Source organism: Sebastes umbrosus, chromosome 19, assembly GCF_015220745.1.
Source record: "Sebastes umbrosus isolate fSebUmb1 chromosome 19, fSebUmb1.pri, whole genome shotgun sequence".
NCBI classification, from domain to species: domain Eukaryota; kingdom Metazoa; phylum Chordata; class Actinopteri; order Perciformes; family Sebastidae; genus Sebastes; species Sebastes umbrosus.
Genome location: NC_051287.1, coordinates 20,500,898 through 20,519,181, shown reverse-complemented (window position 1 = coordinate 20,519,181; position 18,284 = coordinate 20,500,898). Strand labels below are relative to the sequence as shown.

Genomic DNA, 18,284 nt, shown 5'->3' with positions numbered 1-18,284 from the left:
TGCATTCATCTCAGAGTAGCACTGGGGAGTAAGTGCATTAGACTCCTTTTGTTTTTACTGGCATTTAGACATTTGCCAAACAAATGACAATGAAGTGGAAGCACGGGAGGCTTTTGTTTAAAATAAATCAGCAAACAGGAGGAAATTGTTCTGTTTAAAGGTTTATCCCGTCTTTGTCTTAGTCCTGTTTTCCTTTGCTCGTTCCTCTGCCTCCTCAGGCACAGCGAGGATTATCCCCGCATCTCTCTCTCCGCTCTCTGGTCGGTCTGGGAGCGTTAAAAATCCGTCCGGCTGCGCTCTTTGCACATCTGTCACCCTTTCTGCTCGGTTAAGGGAAAGAAAAAGATCTGTAGCACACCGGGGCTGTGATTCGCACGATTATTGATTCCAGGAGTAGGCTATAATTCATCTCTCCCTCCTTCATATCCTCACTGTGGCTCACTGCCTCTCACTTTCTTGCTCTTTCTATTTCTTGGCCTACTTTCTTTTTTCTTTTTCTTTTTCTCTCTAATAATTTCACCGTCTTTCTTGTTCTAAATTTGATCTGTCGAAGCATCCGTACCCGCTCTTTCATTTTTCTCTTTTGAACGGCTTACTGTATTCGTAAGTCGGCATTTTGTTTTTTTGCAAACAGAATTAACACGAGAGGGTGGAGCTAGGTACAACTGAACGCTGAATAAGACGTTTTCAGGTGAGATATGTCGGTTTGGCCCAAAGTGCTGGACTGACCAAGACTTAAAGACGGACATTGCCATCTCTAGAGCCAAGGCTAAAAACGCAGGGAACCACAGGTTTGGTCCTGAAAATGTCAGAAAACAATGAAAGATGTCCATCACCATTTCCATCCTCCGAAGTTGACATCTTCAAATTGCTTGTTTTGTCTGACCAACAGTCAAAACTCAAAGATATTAAATTTACAATGATATAAACAGCTAAACCTCATACCCAGAAGCTGAAACCATTATCTCTTTGACCTTTATTGCTTGACAAGTTCCTCAAATGATTGATTATAAAATTGATGTTGATTCATTTTATGTCGAATCGACTAATGTATTCATTGTCTAAACCTTTCAGCACTCAAACATTATTGACTCTGACGGTAGCATCTAAAAATGCCAGGGAAGTCTGACTGCATCTGCAGCTTCTTGGCACACTCGCTCGCCCACTCCTGTGACTTCAGAGGGTTTACTGTACCGCTGCGCAGCTTCTGCTCTTTACTGTAATGAAACTGATTATGTGCATCGACGTTTGTTCTCTTGGACTTATTTATAGGAGGGTTTTCCTACTTGTGCTGGAGTCCTCACCTATGTGTGCTATGATTGTGAAGGAAGAGCTGTTCCGTGAGACGAAGTCAGGCAGGGTAGGCAGTGTAGCTGAGTGGGTGGTGCTGGGGGAGGGTGGGCTCTAATGTGCTTTTAATGAGACAGAGTAAAGACGACTTCAGACTTCCTTCCAAATCCGCTGCCTCCCGGCTCCGTGGGCACAGATCCACCCACAGGCTGCTCGGCTGGCCGCAGGCCCAGGGGCACAGCTAGCGTCTCTAAAGCCACAGCGTACACTGTAGTCCATCACCGTGAAATGATAACAACATAAACAACAAAATGTCTCATCTCGCTCCCTCTGATGTGGCTGCCATGCTCGTAGGCAGTGGTGCGTATCCTTTTGGACCAGCTCAGGCACAAACAACTTCAAAGGATAGCGTAGCCGCATAAACATGGTGCGAAACAAGAGCGTCTCCCTGCATCGGGACTCATTTAAAAGCAAACAACTGAGGGAAATCCATTTATTGACATCCTCAGGAGCAACTGATACATCAGGGAAGTAATCTAATAGGAGCAGACTCGTATGTCAAACTATTGGCTGCTTAAATGTGGGTTCAGGCAGGCTGTTTAATTGCTTTTCATAGCATGTCTTTCCTCGGGGATGTTGTTAACTTGTACGCACTGAACAAGGGTCCTTGCTGTTCAATAGTTATGTAAACCCCCGAGGTAGAATATAAAACATCTGGGGTTTATGATGTTGAAATGGAGTGCAGGCAAAGAGACTTTACAAGCTTACAAGGTCAGAACAAAACCTAAGAATGTGTCTTTTAATGAATAATTTTAATGAAATGATGTTTTGGGATACGCTGGTGATTCAATCAGTATTTAAACTTCAGTGGATAGAGTTGATACTGGATAACAAACCTACTGTGGCTGGATCTATCTCGCAGGCTGCCAGTGTTGATACAGAGATTTGCTCAGACAGCCTCAGCTGGCCAGCACTACTGCAACAACTGCACACAAAACACTTCTGCTCCAGTGGTCTGGAGATAAAAATATACAGTGTACACCTCTAGGTTACCACATATAATATACAGTGGTATTTTGTATAGTCAGAGAATATTGTATAGACCAATTTCGAAAACCTAAACTTCTGTTAAACATCAACAGCATAGGTTTTCTAAGTCTGCTCCACTTAGTATGACACCTGATCTCCTCCTTACTGTTGAGGCTGCACTGATTTTCCTCAACTTAAGTTCGGCATTTTATACAGTTAATCATAATATCTTAATTAGTTGTCTAAGAGACATTGAAGGACTTGTAGACGCTGCTCTCGAGTGGTTCATCTCCTACCTCTCAAACAGCCAGTTTACAGTTACTTCTGGTAATTCCAACTCCTCTACTGCCCCTTTGAACTGTGGAGTACCTCAAGGCTATGTCCTAGGTCCCCTTCTATTTCTTATCTAAATGCTCCCACTTATATAATACATAATCATAATGTTTCTTTTCATTGCTATGCTGATGACATGCAACTCTATGTAGCTGTAAAATCATGAACTACCAGCAGTTTGAGGTCTGTAAACAACTGTCAGACTGAGATTATCCAACTCAATGAAGAAATATCAGAAATAATCCTGTTTATGTCATTTAAGTCGTCAGAATTGAATAATAAATTTGATAATCCTCCCTTAAACCTAGTGTAAGCACTCCATGAGATTTTGTAGCCATAACGTCAACCCAGTATCACGCCAAAGTGTGTAATAGACTCGTCTGTCTACCAGAGGATAGCGAGTCAGTGTCACATTTTGCCTCGCCGAGGCTTGAATATTACACGCGTGTATGAGGGTGCGGTAGCTTAATAGCAGGGGGCAAAAAATTAGGTTTCAGCAACAAAACCACTTAGTTAGGTTTAAGAAAAACATCATGGTTAGTGTTCCTATACGTACAGAAATAACGTAACATAAGTACGGAAAATAAGTCACAAACGTCAATAAAAAACATGTCAAAAATGCCACTAACGTAACTTGCATCACAAAACTCCTTTTGGAAAATCATGTGTTTGTTGGACTCATCCGCCTCCCCTCCCACGCGCCATATAGTCTGTACTATAGGGCGTGAAAATGACACACCCAAAGCAAGAACGTACACACTTTTGCCTTGTGCATTATCGTGTCATTCACACAACTTTTCGTGTGGCATACTGTATGTACCTGCACTCAACCTCAGATCCTGGAACAAAACTCTAACTCCAAAACTAAAGGAAGTTATGTATTTGCTCTCAGGGTCCTGAATCTGTGGAACAGCCATCCTGCCTTGCTACCTTAGTGATTTTTCTTTAAATCTCTGCTAAAAACCTATTATAAACATGCATTTCTTCATTGAAAAGTGCTAAACCAATAAAGGTTATTATTATTGTTGCATTGTCCCATCTTTATCCTTCCCCAGACATGACGAAAGCTTCTCCATTAAAGGTCACGGCAGGTCCATTGATTTCTGTATTCACTCGTTCTGTAACCCACGTCTGGTGCCACTCAGAGTCAGGTTAGTCTCCAGTCAGTCTAGTTGTCTTTCCTGATGTTACAAAAGTAAAGTGCTCATCATCAGCGTTGGTCTGCAGCTTCCCGACTTCACCATTCTGCTAATCAATTTCCGCTCGAACGCAACCAAACACTTCCTCTACACTTAAAGAGACGGAGGGTTGGAGAGGGGAACATTTAAAAAAAGGCCAGAGAGGGTCGAGCCAACCTGTACATTCGTCTAGGCTAAGATACAGTGACATTTTCACAAGGGGAATCGTACAACCCTTCAATATTCTGCCACCACGGTGAGAGTTAAAAGGAAATGGCAGGAGAAACTTGTTATCTGTCCGCCCACATAGAATACATGTTCCCCTTCATTTACTCTCATGAATCAGTAATACATCAAGAGACGGGGAGCGTGTTAGAGGCCATATTTCCTCATGTTCATTTACTGTGGGATTTAATAGAACAATGGGTGGTGTGTGTTACAGGCTAAGACTGTCTGCTTTGGTAAAATAAATATATTTGCTGGGGTTGCAGTTAGGTGATTTGGTTCCAATTTAATAAGACACACGTTATGTAACTAATAGCACTACTAACATTTACAAATCACATATTAATGCTTTATAAATGAGTAATAAGCCAATTAGCTTAAAATTCAAAGTAAGTTAAAGGAGCACTGTAGCACCAGCAGCCGGTTAGCTTAGCTTAGCATAAAGATAAAGTTAGCAAAGTTAATGCTAGAGGAGGATATACACCAACCTGGCATCCCAAAATATGTTTTTATTCATGGCTTCTGGCTGATATTTAAAGCATTGCTAAAATTAACCTTTTATTAACATTACTAAATAATGTACAACTTCGAAACTCGAGCTTGACATTTGAGAAAAATATTCACATCTTCATATTTTGTATACATATTTTAGTATTATGTATTTTTCTTCATGGTCTGGTTGAAAAAATCGGTGGCCCCTATGTTAAAAGATGCAAAGTGTGTCCCTGATCAGATCAGAGATATACCCAATAGTGTCTCAGCTGGGAGGACAAACTCCGTAATAGAAATTCAAATTTACTTTCCGCTGAGCATGCAGAGAAACACTTGACTTATTTCAGGGGAATGAAATAAAAGCACTTGAGAAACATTGGATGTGGATGCTGTTCCAGGGTCCCGTGGGATTGGTCAGATCAATGTCTGCTTCATCAACGCTTTGGTCTTGACCTGTTTATTCCTCAGATCGATCTAAGCTGTTTTGCCTCCAGGCATCTGTATAATACATGCGGGGTATAGTCTGGCTCAGCCTACATGGGTCTAATGTAAAAATTCATCCTTGAAAAGTGAGCTGGTGAAGAACTGCTCATTTATTTCTGTGTTTTTGTGTTATCTGATGCTGCCTTCAGGGCAGTGACTGCGGGCTGCAGTGCTGATCATTTCCTGAACCAGTTTTGTTTAACACACCTCCGTTTTAGCACCAAATATGTGAGCGCCTTGGTACAGTTTGGCCCGTGTTAATGAGAATCCTTTAACTCAACTATGCGACTGTCAAACTGATACTACGGTTCTGCAGGAAATGTAGTGGGAGACATGAGAGTGGTGATTGCATTTGCCATCCAGTGTCCTCCAGTTTCATGGGGATAATGGCACATTTTCTGTGAAGGAAAAAATAGCCCCAAAGCTCATTTGGATTTGGATTAAATTCCAGTGAAACACTTAGCTGATGGGCTGATAAAGGCTTCCTCTATTGTACGTCGTCAATGCAGCAGCTCCGGGCTGTGCAGTGTTTTGACATCTCGGATCAGTCACTTGGTTCTTAGAAGCTTTGAATTCGAAGTTTCTGGGAAAGTACTAATGTTGGTGTCAACACGGAGTGAACTGACAGCAGTGATGGGAACAGCACATGTGCCCTTTTTAAAAAGAAAATAATGGGAATCTGACATTCAGTCATTAAAAACATGGACCAAATCCCCATCTTACAACAAGCAGAGTCAAAAAATCCTTGAAAATGTAGCATCGTTATTCTCAGCAGTACATTGTACAAGTGTGAAGGTGGGGTTTTAATCAGGGGGCTACCTCCGGCGACTCCTCTGGTTGCAAAAAGAAGTCTGATTGTATATAAGTTTATGAGAAAATGACCCTACTTCTCACTTGTAAACATTGTAAACGTGAGTTTATGGTCTCAATTGCTAGTTTCAAGTCTTCTTCAAAACAGCATGATGTTCATTCAGTAAATTATGGTCACATTTAGATTCCCCTCAGCAGGGGATGAGAGGATGCTTTAGGGCGTGGCTACATTTTGATTGACAGGTCCCTACCACAGAGTTGTCCATGTTTTCGTCTTACAACTTTAACCCTTTCACTGTGTGTTTTCAATTCATGAAAAGTTGATCGTAACATTTTGGTCGCCTAAAAATGTCTTATTCAGCGTTCGGTTGTAATGAGCTCCACCTTCTCGTGTCACTTGTGGTTGCAAAAAAACACGATGGCGACGGCCAAAAACCAAGATAGTGACGACCAAAATGCCAAACTCAAGGCTTCATAACGACTATCACCAATGGGTGACGTCACGGTGACTATATCCACTACTGTATATACAGTCTATGGTTTTGATTAGTGCAGAGAAGGACAGAAATGGACTGCGAGTGCAGTAAATCTTACTCAGTTTCCAGCTACTCCATCATACGACTCTCATGGGCTCTTTGGACATGAATGTGGGAAACATGTCCAACAGCACGTTTTTTTTTTTCAATATAGAACATAATACAATAAAGTGATAAGAAAGCAAAGAAAGAGGTAACACGTGATATACTGTACATGGCAAAAAAGAAAGAAAAAACAGGAGTGTCCTTATTTCTTTTGTAAATCTCACTTACGTTAACGCTCTGCTACTCTCACTTTACATCACAAATAACACACATAGCACACCAACATGGATGTGACATGGATTGCTCCTCACATTATATGACTTCCAACCAAAGATAAAAGCATATGCGCTGTACTGCCAGTGATTATAGAACCTCTCGGTACAGAATGTACCATAATGCAACTGTGCAGCGTGTAAAATGCAAAATGTACTCCACGGCTGAGCTATAAATTCACCCGTGATGTGATTCGATGTGACAATCTGGATGCTTAGGAGAAAAGAATACTGCGACAGAACACAGAAAACAGTTTGCATTACATAACTGCATAGCATGGAGGAGTATGCCTGGGTCTGCTATATACTATGTCAAGGCACAGTTATAAAATCAGCATTAAAATGCAGGGCTCCAAACACAGACCGAGGGGCTTGATCGCTGGGGAGAGATCTGTATCAGCCTTAAAGGAACGAGACCAACACATCATCTGAAGCACAACAATTCCTAGTTTCATGTTCTTCTCGAGCAGCAGCAGCCTCAGATTTACAGTTAAAATCCAATCAGCGAGAGGTTAAGAGAGGTTCAATCCCTAGATAAAAAGCAAAGACGTCTTGGTTATTTAAAGCAAGTTTTAAAATGTTAAATTAAAAACGCCTCCAACCTCGTGTTTACCGATCTACACGTCTAATCACTCTAATTATTTCATTATGGCCCCGTGCCCTATAGCTGAAGAGTGGCGCGATGGATGCTGAGCATCTCCTCCTCCTCCTCTGCCTCCTCCAGGATCTCCGTCTATACCGCGGGAAGCCCTCAATTATTCATGGTCAAGGATGGTGGCTGGATCTTTAAGGCTCTATTAAAAGTGGAGGTCAACCGGAAAGCAGATTGAGCAGACTGAGTGCAGTCAAGTGGAATACTTCATCTCCGAATGAAAATACGAGCAGAGAAAGAAAAACCATCTATGATTGTGTGCTCAAAAACTCATATTTTCAAAATATTCTTTCCCCGTGTTGTCAGATTCTTTACACTCGCCTTAAGAGTCGATCTTGCAGGCGAGTCAGAGGTCAGGCCTGCTGAGTCAGAGCCCGTACGGCCTTCCAGTGCAACACCTGGGGGGGGGGGGTGACTTGGCTCCAGAAATGGGTCATACACGTGTCAATGGCAGATGCCACATGGCTGTGTACAGATGCCACATGTACAGTGAATGCATTAAGAAAGAATTATCTGGTTCATTTTTACAGCCAGCTGTGTGACAAAGAACAGTTTAATCAGATTATAGGTGACATCTTATTATTATTATTATTATTATTAATATTATTAAGGGGAGCATCACCCGGCTCAAGGTATTTCCTACAGTCAACTGTTTTATATCGCCAAATGCTTCTCAGGTCATGACAAACAAACAACATGAAAACGCAAAATACTCACCTGCGAATATCATATGTCTAGGGCTTTTATTGTGAAAGGTTAGAAAGAAGAAGTGGATCTGGTGTGCACTGCCTTCATAAAGGTTGAAAGCAGTAATAAAGTTTGCCATCCTGGTTCGGGCTACGGAGCCTCCCTGTTGTTGTTTCATAAATATAGGCGCAACTCAACTCGTTCAATGCAACGTGATTGGTTGATGTCTTTATTCACGGTGCTAAAGCTCAGAAAATTGACCTTGTCCCGAAAAATTTGTATCGCTTTTTCGCTGCGTAATATTCACGTTCTGTGTGAAAGTACTCAGGACAAAAACAACAGTTTGAAAAAATATATTGACTAATGGCACGATAAAACGGCTGCCGGTGTGTAAAGGCCTGTCTACAGCCATGCTAGTGGCTCTGTGAGGCAGGTAGGCACAGCGGTGCTCTGAGCTAAATGCTAGATATTTTGGTCATAAACCAAAAATATTGGACACATTAAAGTTAAGGAATCACCAAAGTTAATACAGTTTATCCTAAGGAGAATATAAATGTCCGTACCACATTTCATGGCAATCTATTCAATAGTTAGAGAGTCATTTCACTCTGAGCCACACATTTCAACCTCGTGAGGAATAGTCAGAAGATCACCAAAGCCGGTAAGATGCTTTGTCTGGAAACCATGAATGTCTGTACAAAATTTCAAGGCAATCCATTCAATAGTTATTGAGATATTTCAGTCTAGAGCGACCGACATCCATAGAGCCACTATTAGCTAGAAATCTCTCCCACATGATAACAAAAGCACATTGTTGTCTCTTGTTCATACAGTATTTCGGCCACTTGAGACAACAATTTTGCCGTCTTTGTTTTGCGGCTCATGGCCACTTTTTGAAGTGTTGCTGGTTTGTTGTTCAAGTCAAGAATCTTAAGAAGTTTTACCTCGATTTAATTTTATGTATTATTATAACAACAACTGTAAATTAAATCTCCCCAAGGACTCGCAACACTTTCATCTTCTCCCACTAAAATTAGATCTTTCTTGCTTATTTATGTATGAAATTGCGTTCGTCTTTTCCTCTACTCTAGAACATCTACAGCTCTGCAAACATGCATCAAAAGCATATTTTTTAGGGATTGATTATGCCAGCTTCTTGTGGATGGAAGGCCAAATAAATATAAACAGATGTACATCAATGTAGACATTACCTTAAAGGATTGGACCGCAGACTAAGCTTGAATTCATGGGTTACCAACACGTACAATACTGAGGACTGAAAAAGTGGAAGGTGTAATGCCTTGACAATATTACTATGGCCCTAGAAGGATGGAGTAAGGGAGAAGGGCTCAAAATAACAGCGAGGAAGAGCGGTGGAGGGGATTTCTTCAAAGATTAGAGCAAATTAGCCGGAGCAGAGCAGGGAGAGACTGGAGAGGGGAGCATTTCTCTGGTGATTAGCCGGTGAAAAGCCGTCGAGGGATCTGGACTAGAAATACAGTTGTGGTCATAAGCATCCTGACTATTGCACAGACGTCTAAAAAACTTTCACTGCTCAACCAAATATAGTTATAGCCAAGATGCCTTAGACAGTAGATGGCTTTGGCTAATGCTTGCCGGGTATGATTCAGAAGTGAGAGGATGACGTGAGGTGCCACTAGAGGAAATGAGTTTTTCAGCCTATATGAGCAAAGATAGGAAAAAGTTGCTTATTAATTTGAAGTGGGAAAGATACTCTAACACTGGTAATGAAGGAGAAAGAGAAGAATCAGGTCACAGGTTGGTGTGCAGGATATAGGCAAAGGCCTGTAGGTGTTGAGTTGTGGCTATACTGCTTGTCAGCATCACGGAATTTGAAACTCTGAGCAGCCACAGGAAACCACTGGAGGGAGCAGAGGATGATTTGATGTAGGAGGATTTTGGGAGGCTGAGGACAAGTCAGACTGCAAAGTTCTCGATGAGCCACAGGCTGAGGAGAGTTTTTTTCGAGAGCCGAGGGAGGAGTGTGTTTCCATACTTGAGACAGGAGGCGATTCATTTTGGAAGGAGGAAAATAGCCGCACCGGCCTCTATGGGTTGAAAGGTAAAGCTGTGTGTTCAGAGATGTAGCACGGAAAAATCCTGTTGTAAGGGCAAGAAAGACGGATCAACTCTATCTCATGAGAAGGCGTATAAATAGCACGACAGTACAAGGGCATTCTGCATGTCATGAGGACACATTTTATCCTTTTCTCATTTCATTTTTATGCCTCTTTTTGCTGTCATTTTTAAGCCACGCAATAAAACTATACGGTAACGTCTGCAGTTAAGTTTAACAAAACCACTTATTTAGGTTTAGGAAAAACATCATGGTTGGGCTTAAACTATGTAAACTAAGTAAAATACGTACGGAAACAACGTAACAGAAGTACGGAAAACACGTCACAAACGTCCCTTAAAATTAAGTCAACAACACTTTGGGTCTCGAACACTTTGGGTCTTGAACAACGGTAACCTGGTTGAAAGTCCTGTTCTTGTTGGACCCATCCACCACAAGCAGTCTCTCTCAGTTTTTATTCTACGTCACTAGCTCTTAGCATAGCATATAGACGGATGCATTTTCCATTGCAGTCAATACAGACTACATGGGGTACAAACGACACGCCAAAAGCAAGAACGGCGTTCTTCTTGCACGCCAAATGACTTGTAAATTCCCTTGTCAATCATACACCATTTAGTGTGACCGGGCTGGATAATTAGACTGAGTTGAATTACTCTAAAAATGAACAAGGAGAAGAGCAGAACCTCTTTGTGAAGAAAGTTGGGATCTATTAAATGTTTTCAAGTGCAAACCTGCAAGTTGCAACGCAGAAGATGGGCAACATTGTCTGGTGTCACATCAGCATGCTTTAGGCGTCTGTATGCTTCAAACTAGTTTGTACACGAAAAGTGGCGAAAGTAGTTGGGTGAAGAATGTAAAGAGTTAAAGTCAGTTACTCCATACAGACGTTGACAACTGCAGTCCAGACATCTGTTGTCGGAGGGTTTGGCTGCAGCCATTTCCATGTGATGGCTTTCTTACTAGCAGCCAGGCTATTTTCAGATGCTGTTTGACAAGCACATTTGAAGCATACAGATGCCCTTAGCAGGCTATGGAGGGGTCAATGTGGTGCTGTCACTGCTGATGGAAAGCAGAGGTAGAAGGCAGGAACGTCTTTGTCATGTTAAGACGGGTTTGAGTCAAGGTCTGATAAGAAATCCAGCTGGAATTCAGCAGAATCTCTTCGACTAAATCTTTTTCATAAGCCTAGTGTCATAACACTTTTGTTTATCAGTGTTTACATAATGAAGATGATAAAAACAAGATGTGATGAAATTGTTATGTTAAAATTTCAAAACAAGAGGTCGTGTGTTTCATCTTTTTGGTGAATATTGCTGTTGTATTTCGCCATGTTTGAGCTATGCAACTTTAAATATGATGTGTACTCAAACATGTTCAGACGTTAAAAGTTACCAGATGTTGTTATTGACGGTGAGATCAGCAGAGCAGTGATTGTTCTAGCCTCTGATTGTTATCTGAGGAACCAGTTTATTTCATTCTACTAAACTCTTAAGATTCACAGATATGTGTGCAGAGTATTTATATATTTTTTGGCAGGTGAACATGTGGAAGTCATGCCAAAGAATCGAGCTGGCACCCTATACTGTTTGTTACTACTCCATTGGCCCTCTTTCAATAGCTCTTAAGCTTTATATGCAGATAAATAAAAGCAATGAGATGACTTTTGGATGGACTTCACAGTGATCTGTGGGAGGAAAGGCACTTTAATCCGAACAGTGTGTGGTCTGGGTCAAATATCAGGACTATCAAAGCTCAGCCACAGCTGGCCACACCTGCCCAAACATCCGTCTCGTTTCACTCTCATCCTCAGTCGGCACGACCTGCACGACTAAATAATAGCACTTAACTAAACCCTACAGCTATTCTGCTAAACAGTTTATTCTCTGCAGAGTCAAATAAAGCAAAAACAATTCCAGATGAACTTGATTTCCCTCAGTACAAAGCTCAACACTGAATACATGAATCCAGTCGTCTTCTTGAACCACAGTAATTTCTTTAAATGTACTGAAGATGTGTCTAATAGCTGCTGTAAGAGCCTCGCATCAATTATATGCCTCGCAGTAAAGACAAGCAATGAAATAGCATCTGCAATCGGAGTCCAATCTCTTCAAAATGTGCTGGAGGGGCAATTTTAGCGCCATAAAAAAATATGAGCTTGATTAATCTGAAATTCAATACCAATTACAATAACATTAAAAAGTCCTCTGGAGACTCAGCAATACTGTGCTTCTCAGAAACCTGGCACACGTGCAGCCGCAGAGGAAAAAATTAAATTGCCTAGATAATATATAGAGTGTGACACACTTGCAGTTGCAGTTACAGTGTTAAAGAAGCAAAGTAGGCTGGAATAATAATGCTTGAATCATGATTTATGTCTTTAAAGATTTGCAATATATCCCATGAAAACTATTTAATTTGAGCCGTGGTTGGAAAGCAGGCTGCGGCACATGATCAAATAGACTTTTCAATATCACCTGAAGAAAACAGGAATATAAGAATGCAATAACGGTGATACGATAGCTAATGCTTTTGCATTCCTAAATATGACAAGATCAAATTCGCGATCGATTCGAAGCGAGGCGCGAAGAAAAAGGGAAATGCGTGACTTCTAATCGGCAACCCTGCAGTGATTCCGCCTCCCCCCCCTTTCGTCTCTCCGTCTGACAGAGCGTTTCCCCAGAGCCTCAGCTCAAACTGCAGAACCGCTCTGTGTGGCAACTGTTGAACAAAATGGACTCTCACAAGAAGGAGAGAAAAATCCCACAGGAGAAGAGGAGAAGGAAGAAAAATCAATGCGAGGAAGGGATTTTAAAATAGGAGAAATGGAGGAGGTGGGGTGGGGGAAAGAGAGAGCAGAAAGGTGAGGGAGGAGGAGGCAGATTGATAAGGAGAAAGAGCTATAATGAAAAGATCAATAACAGAAAAGCATTTGAAACCATGTAAACTGTGTCCTAATGCTTCATTTGATCCAAACACATTCATTTCTGCTGGTTTTAGTAGGCGTCACATTCACAGAGAAAAGCAACAGTCGGGTTTGAGTCCCACAGTAAACGCGCTGCTGCTGCTGCTGCTGCCTGGATGCTGAAGATGCAGTGGAGGCTGGGAGAGAAGACGGAGCTAATGAGCACACTGGGAGAGTCTGCCTTGTTGTTCTGTTCAGTGTTATTTCCAAATACTGCAACCCAGAGACTGGGGCGGGAAGTTAACTCAAGCTGTCAAAAAAATCTTTCAATCTGGGTTAATTGCTCGGGGAGAGGGAGCCTCATGATCATCATTAGAGATGTTTTTTTCCTCTCATATAATGGCTCCACAAATGCACCTGTTACTTCATATGAATTGGAGAGCATTTTTATTTGTTTAGACTGCGTTTCTACAGTCGCTGCAATCAGCGTTGCTCTTTCTGTATTTCACTCAAGCATGGACAATCAGTGTCTGACCTCTGACACCCTGCAGTTTGGTGGCCAAATTCAACTTTGTTCAGTCATGCATCTTATTAGTTTCTATATTAGCTTCTTGTTTGCTCCAGATCATTCTTGGAGACAGTTTTTGTAGAAAAACATATTAAACTCTCTATAAACACATCCCACTTGTGACGGCTGGTGTTTTAGATGGTGTGAGGCTGTTTTTCTCACAACAGTGTGAGGCGGGAAACTGTATTTACGGCTGAGAGGCGAGTGTGAAAACGGACGGATCATCCTAACAAGACACACAGTAACATGATTTGATGACCCTCAATTAAAACCTGACTAGTTTGGTAGGGAGAGTAATGTATTGAGAAACAAATAAAAGTATAAATTAATAAGTGAAAAGTAACATTTCTAGATTTATTTAAAGAAATAAAAATAAAAAAATTTATTAAATGCGAAAAATTAAGTTGAGCACATCCATAATACATCACAAATTAATTCCACATTTTATTGAATTACAGTCACCTTTTTTTGTTGCCTTAACCTAACTAAGTAGTTTTGTTGCCTAAACTAAGTTGTTTTCTGTGAAGATGGAAGTTTATTTTGAAAAGACTACATGTAATGAGTGGAAAATGACAATGGTCGCTGGAAAATCTTTGAAAAACGCACGTAAAATGAGGAATAACTTTTCGTAAGATATACGAACTGTTGAGAATACGTGATATGTTCCCAAGAAGTAACCATTTTAATATCACGAGAAAACCTTCGACCCGATTTACTATATATAACCTTGTAATAAAATCTTCCCAGAAACTGAAAGAGGACTTCTCCCAAACTTCCTCTTTGTCAGAAGTATTTCAGAGCGGCTGTGTTGAGATGTTTGAGTTGCGCTGATGCTTATGGTGAGGATGTGTTCACTGTGCCAGGGACTGTCCTCCATCAGAGGGATGGCAGCAGCAAAGAGGACTAACTCACCAGGCCTGAGACTTCCTCATGGGCACGCTCTGTCTCGTCCATTTGGAGTGAGGGGTCAGGTGGTAAATGAGCTGGCGGCAGATCTTGTTGGTGGACTTGAACGAGTCCGTCTCCTGCAACACACACACACACAAAGGAGGAATGATGGACGGCAAATATGGTCATTTATAAATGCTGGACGTCTGATCTCCCTTTCTTTCTTCCTGCAAACTACAGATGTCCTGATTTTCACATTTCTTTCTTGTCCTTCGAATACAGCTGCTTCAAACATTGAAACATTAATTTATTTTGCTCCATGTCTCTCCTCCCCCTCCTCCTCCCTGCCGTCTCTTTTCTCTCTCCCACCTCCGTCAAAGACTTTAAATGGAATGGGTTGTGCTGAGCAGGGTAAATCTAATTAGTGGTACAACACGACAACAAGAAAGAGGCAATGTGGCGAGAGGGAAAGAAAGACAGGGGCAATTTACCTTAAGGCGATTAACCATTCGCTGCTGCCACTTCTTTTCTTGGGCGACAAACAAGCATGTCTCATACTTCAAAACATCCAGTGCTGCGGTTTCAGCCACTTGGATGACTGAGCATGACGTTATAGCCGCACATACTGATTCACAATGTGGAATTATTATTAGCAAATGTGAATCTGTCGACTGGAAGGATGTCTTTTATAATGCATGTTAATCATGGGTCTATGGTTCAAAACATACGTTAAATTAACTCTGAAACTGATGACCATAAGCTTCAAAACATTAGCAAATGATGCATCTTTTAGTCCTCAATATGTCCTTGAATATATAATCTCAGTGTGGTGGAAAATACTGGGCATAGAATCAGCTGCCAGGCCTTAAATCCAGCACACTGCCTCTCTATATCCTCGTCACGTCCTGACACAGTATCCCGCCACAGTATCCCGCCACGGGTCGCCAGCCAGTCAGGATAACGCTGCCAGCTCCTCACTTTCCCCTCAGTCCTCCTGGGCTTCCCCCGCCAAAGCAAACAGCGATAAGATAAGAGTTTTCTCACAGGTGATCATTATCATCTGGACTCGGTAAGTAAAAACTAGACCGTGGCGACTTTATCTTAAGGCAACCCATCTTTTCCTAAAAGAGATAAGTGCAGACTTTAGATAACGGAAATGGCTGCTGGGTTTGTGTTTCACAGCCACTCTGGAGCTGCTTCTGTGGCGTCTTCGCCCTCACACCCAAGTTTGAAATGTAATTTGAATTTTAATATCTGGGATTTGTATGCCGTACTACAAGTGGATGACTCCCAGCTTGGATAAGTCACGATTTACATCTTAAAGGGCCAGCCCTTTATTTTATTGACCACATAAAATACATCTGAACTTATTTCATATACATAATTGAAGAGTTTGTCAAATTGATTGACAGATGAAGACTCATGTTAGACAGCTGAATGTAAATTATTAATGTTTTTGAGGCTGTTCGTATGAACAGTAATATCTGTAAACAAATTTGAGAGTGATAGCAGAGAAGCTGGTGCAACTTGTTTATTCGAGTGCCCCAATTTAGACCTTAATATCTTAATGATATCCAGTATTATACATATTTATGTGACTGTTAACTATATTGCAAAGGAAGCCTGAAATAAGATATAAATTTAGGATGGGAAAAAAATTTACTCTTACTCTTTAAAGCTTCAGTAGGGAGAAAGTTTTTTGGCATCACTTGGCAAGCTGAGTGCAGCTTTTCCACAAGCAGACTCTAAAATGAAACTTTCCAGAATGAATTGTAAACTTGAAAATGTGCCCATAAAGACAAATGTCGAAGTAATTATTTTGATAATGATAATATACTTTTTTAAAATCAGTTGGAATATCTTAATGCAATGAATGAGCTTTATTTAAAGTAGTATCTTACTGAACTCTCTGCGGGCAATGTCAATGACGATACCCGCAACTATGGTTACTATGGATGTAAAGTCACATTGTACACATTGTAAAGCTCTTTGAGCAAATTTGTAATTTGGGGCTACATATGAAGGGCTGCACGGTGGTGCAGTGGTTAGCACTGGCGCCTCACAGCTAGAGGGTTGCAGGTTCGAATCCGGCTTGGGACCCTTCTGTGTGGAGTTTGCATGTTCTCCCCGTGTTAGCGTGGGTTTTCTACGGGTACTCCGGTTTCCTCCCACAGTCCAAAGACATGCAGGTTAGGTTAATTGTGGACTCTAAATTGCCCGTGGGTGTGAATGTGAGCGTGAATGGTTGTCTGTCTATATGTGTCAGCCCTGCGATGGACTGGCGACCTGTCCAGGGTGTACCCTGCCTTCGCCCAATGTCGGCTGGGATCGGCTCCAGCCCCCCCGCGACCCCTAACGGGATAAGCGGTTGCAGATGGATGGATGGATGGGGCTACATATGAATAAAACTTGACTTAAAATGTGCTGAGGTACTCACATTTCTAAGGCAGCCCCCTCTCAGTCGATTAGTCGACTAATCGATCATTTTGGTCTTTAGTTAACTAAGATTTCTTTAGTCGATTAGTTGTTTTTTATGCTTTTTTCATGCTGAATGACTTATTTCCAAGAAACTTATGAGCATATCTCTGGTGAACACAAGATTTAAACTGCTGCTTTTGTGTGATTCTTTGTGGAGAAACTCAGTTTAACATATCTGTCGATTAAATCAACTAATCGTATAAAAAGTTGTTAGTCGACTAAGAATTTTTTTGGTTGAGGACAGCCCTACAAGGGAAACCACATGTAAAACAGGAGTCAGACATTTATGGGGAATCTGTGAATATAGTACAGAGGATTCCTACATAATAAAAGCTAATATGTCACCTCACTCTTTTTTACTTATCCATTATGCTAATGCATAAACATAAACTTTAATTTCCCATGCTTCCTAGCTTCTGTAGTTGTGTCTGTACAAAGCAAACTGACAGTTCATTGTTCACAATAGCATGACAACAAATATGACGCATGCTCTTAGGCATGGCTAATAAATGCGGACATGTTGCAGCTTGCCTCTCCTCTGTTTACAATCGTAGCCCTTGCCCCGTTTATTAATTAATGTGACAACTGTAGAGATCCTTTTTCATAATTCATGAATGTAACAGTTAAAGGGGACTTATTATGCTCATTTTAGGGTCATACTTGGTTGTTTAGCATGTTTACATGCTTTAATGTTCAAAAGTCACATTATTTTTCTCATACCGTATGTCTGAATATACCTGTATTCACTCTCTGTCGGAAACGCTCCGTTTTAGCGCCTGTCTCTTTAAGACCCCCTCCAGAAAAAAGCCCAGTCTGCTCTGACTGGCATGCGAGAAAAATATGGTGCCCCTTAGCAAAGGTAGTTCTCAAGCTGTGGGCGGTATATTCTAATGAGCCTTCATGTGACATAGGAAGGGGAGCTAAATCTGAATGACTCGTTGAATCACGTTTTCTGATCTAGACAACCTACAAAAAACTGACAGGGTTGTTTTATTTCACAGTTTGTGGGTTGGTAGACTCTAGATTCCCAAATGTAGGTTCACAAGCACTGAAAAAGCACATTTTTCACGATATGTCCCCTTTAAAACAAACTGGATCATTCTGGATCCTCACCCTTTTCGGACACTGCAGGTCCCGGGCGAGACTGAGCAGCAGCTCGTGAGAGATGGGGTCCACCAGGTTGAGAAAAGCCGCGTTCTTGTACAAAATGTCATTGAGCGACGTTCCCTGGAGTCCCAAATCCTGAGAGAGAAGAAGAGACAGAGCAAAGTGTGTCGGTTAACTCGTACCATAAACTAAGTAAGACACTCAGAAA

At 41.4% G+C, this 18,284-nt stretch overlaps 2 protein-coding genes across 6 annotated transcripts in view; one reads left to right on the top strand and one right to left on the bottom strand.

Annotated features, from left to right (window-relative positions):
• Window positions 1-18,284, top strand: part of ggt1b (gamma-glutamyltransferase 1b) — an 81,908-nt gene that overhangs the window by 35,460 nt on the left and 28,164 nt on the right. The gene's annotated exons all lie outside the window — the stretch shown is intronic.
• Window positions 1-18,284, bottom strand: part of lrrc75bb (leucine rich repeat containing 75Bb) — a 29,651-nt gene that overhangs the window by 4,201 nt on the left and 7,166 nt on the right. The window contains exons 2-3 of the mRNA XM_037752336.1: window positions 18,083-18,211; window positions 14,516-14,628 (exon numbers count right to left, since the gene is read on the bottom strand). Coding sequence (XP_037608264.1) covers window positions 14,516-14,628; window positions 18,083-18,211 — 242 coding nt within the window. The remainder of the gene's footprint in view (window positions 1-14,515; window positions 14,629-18,082; window positions 18,212-18,284) is intronic.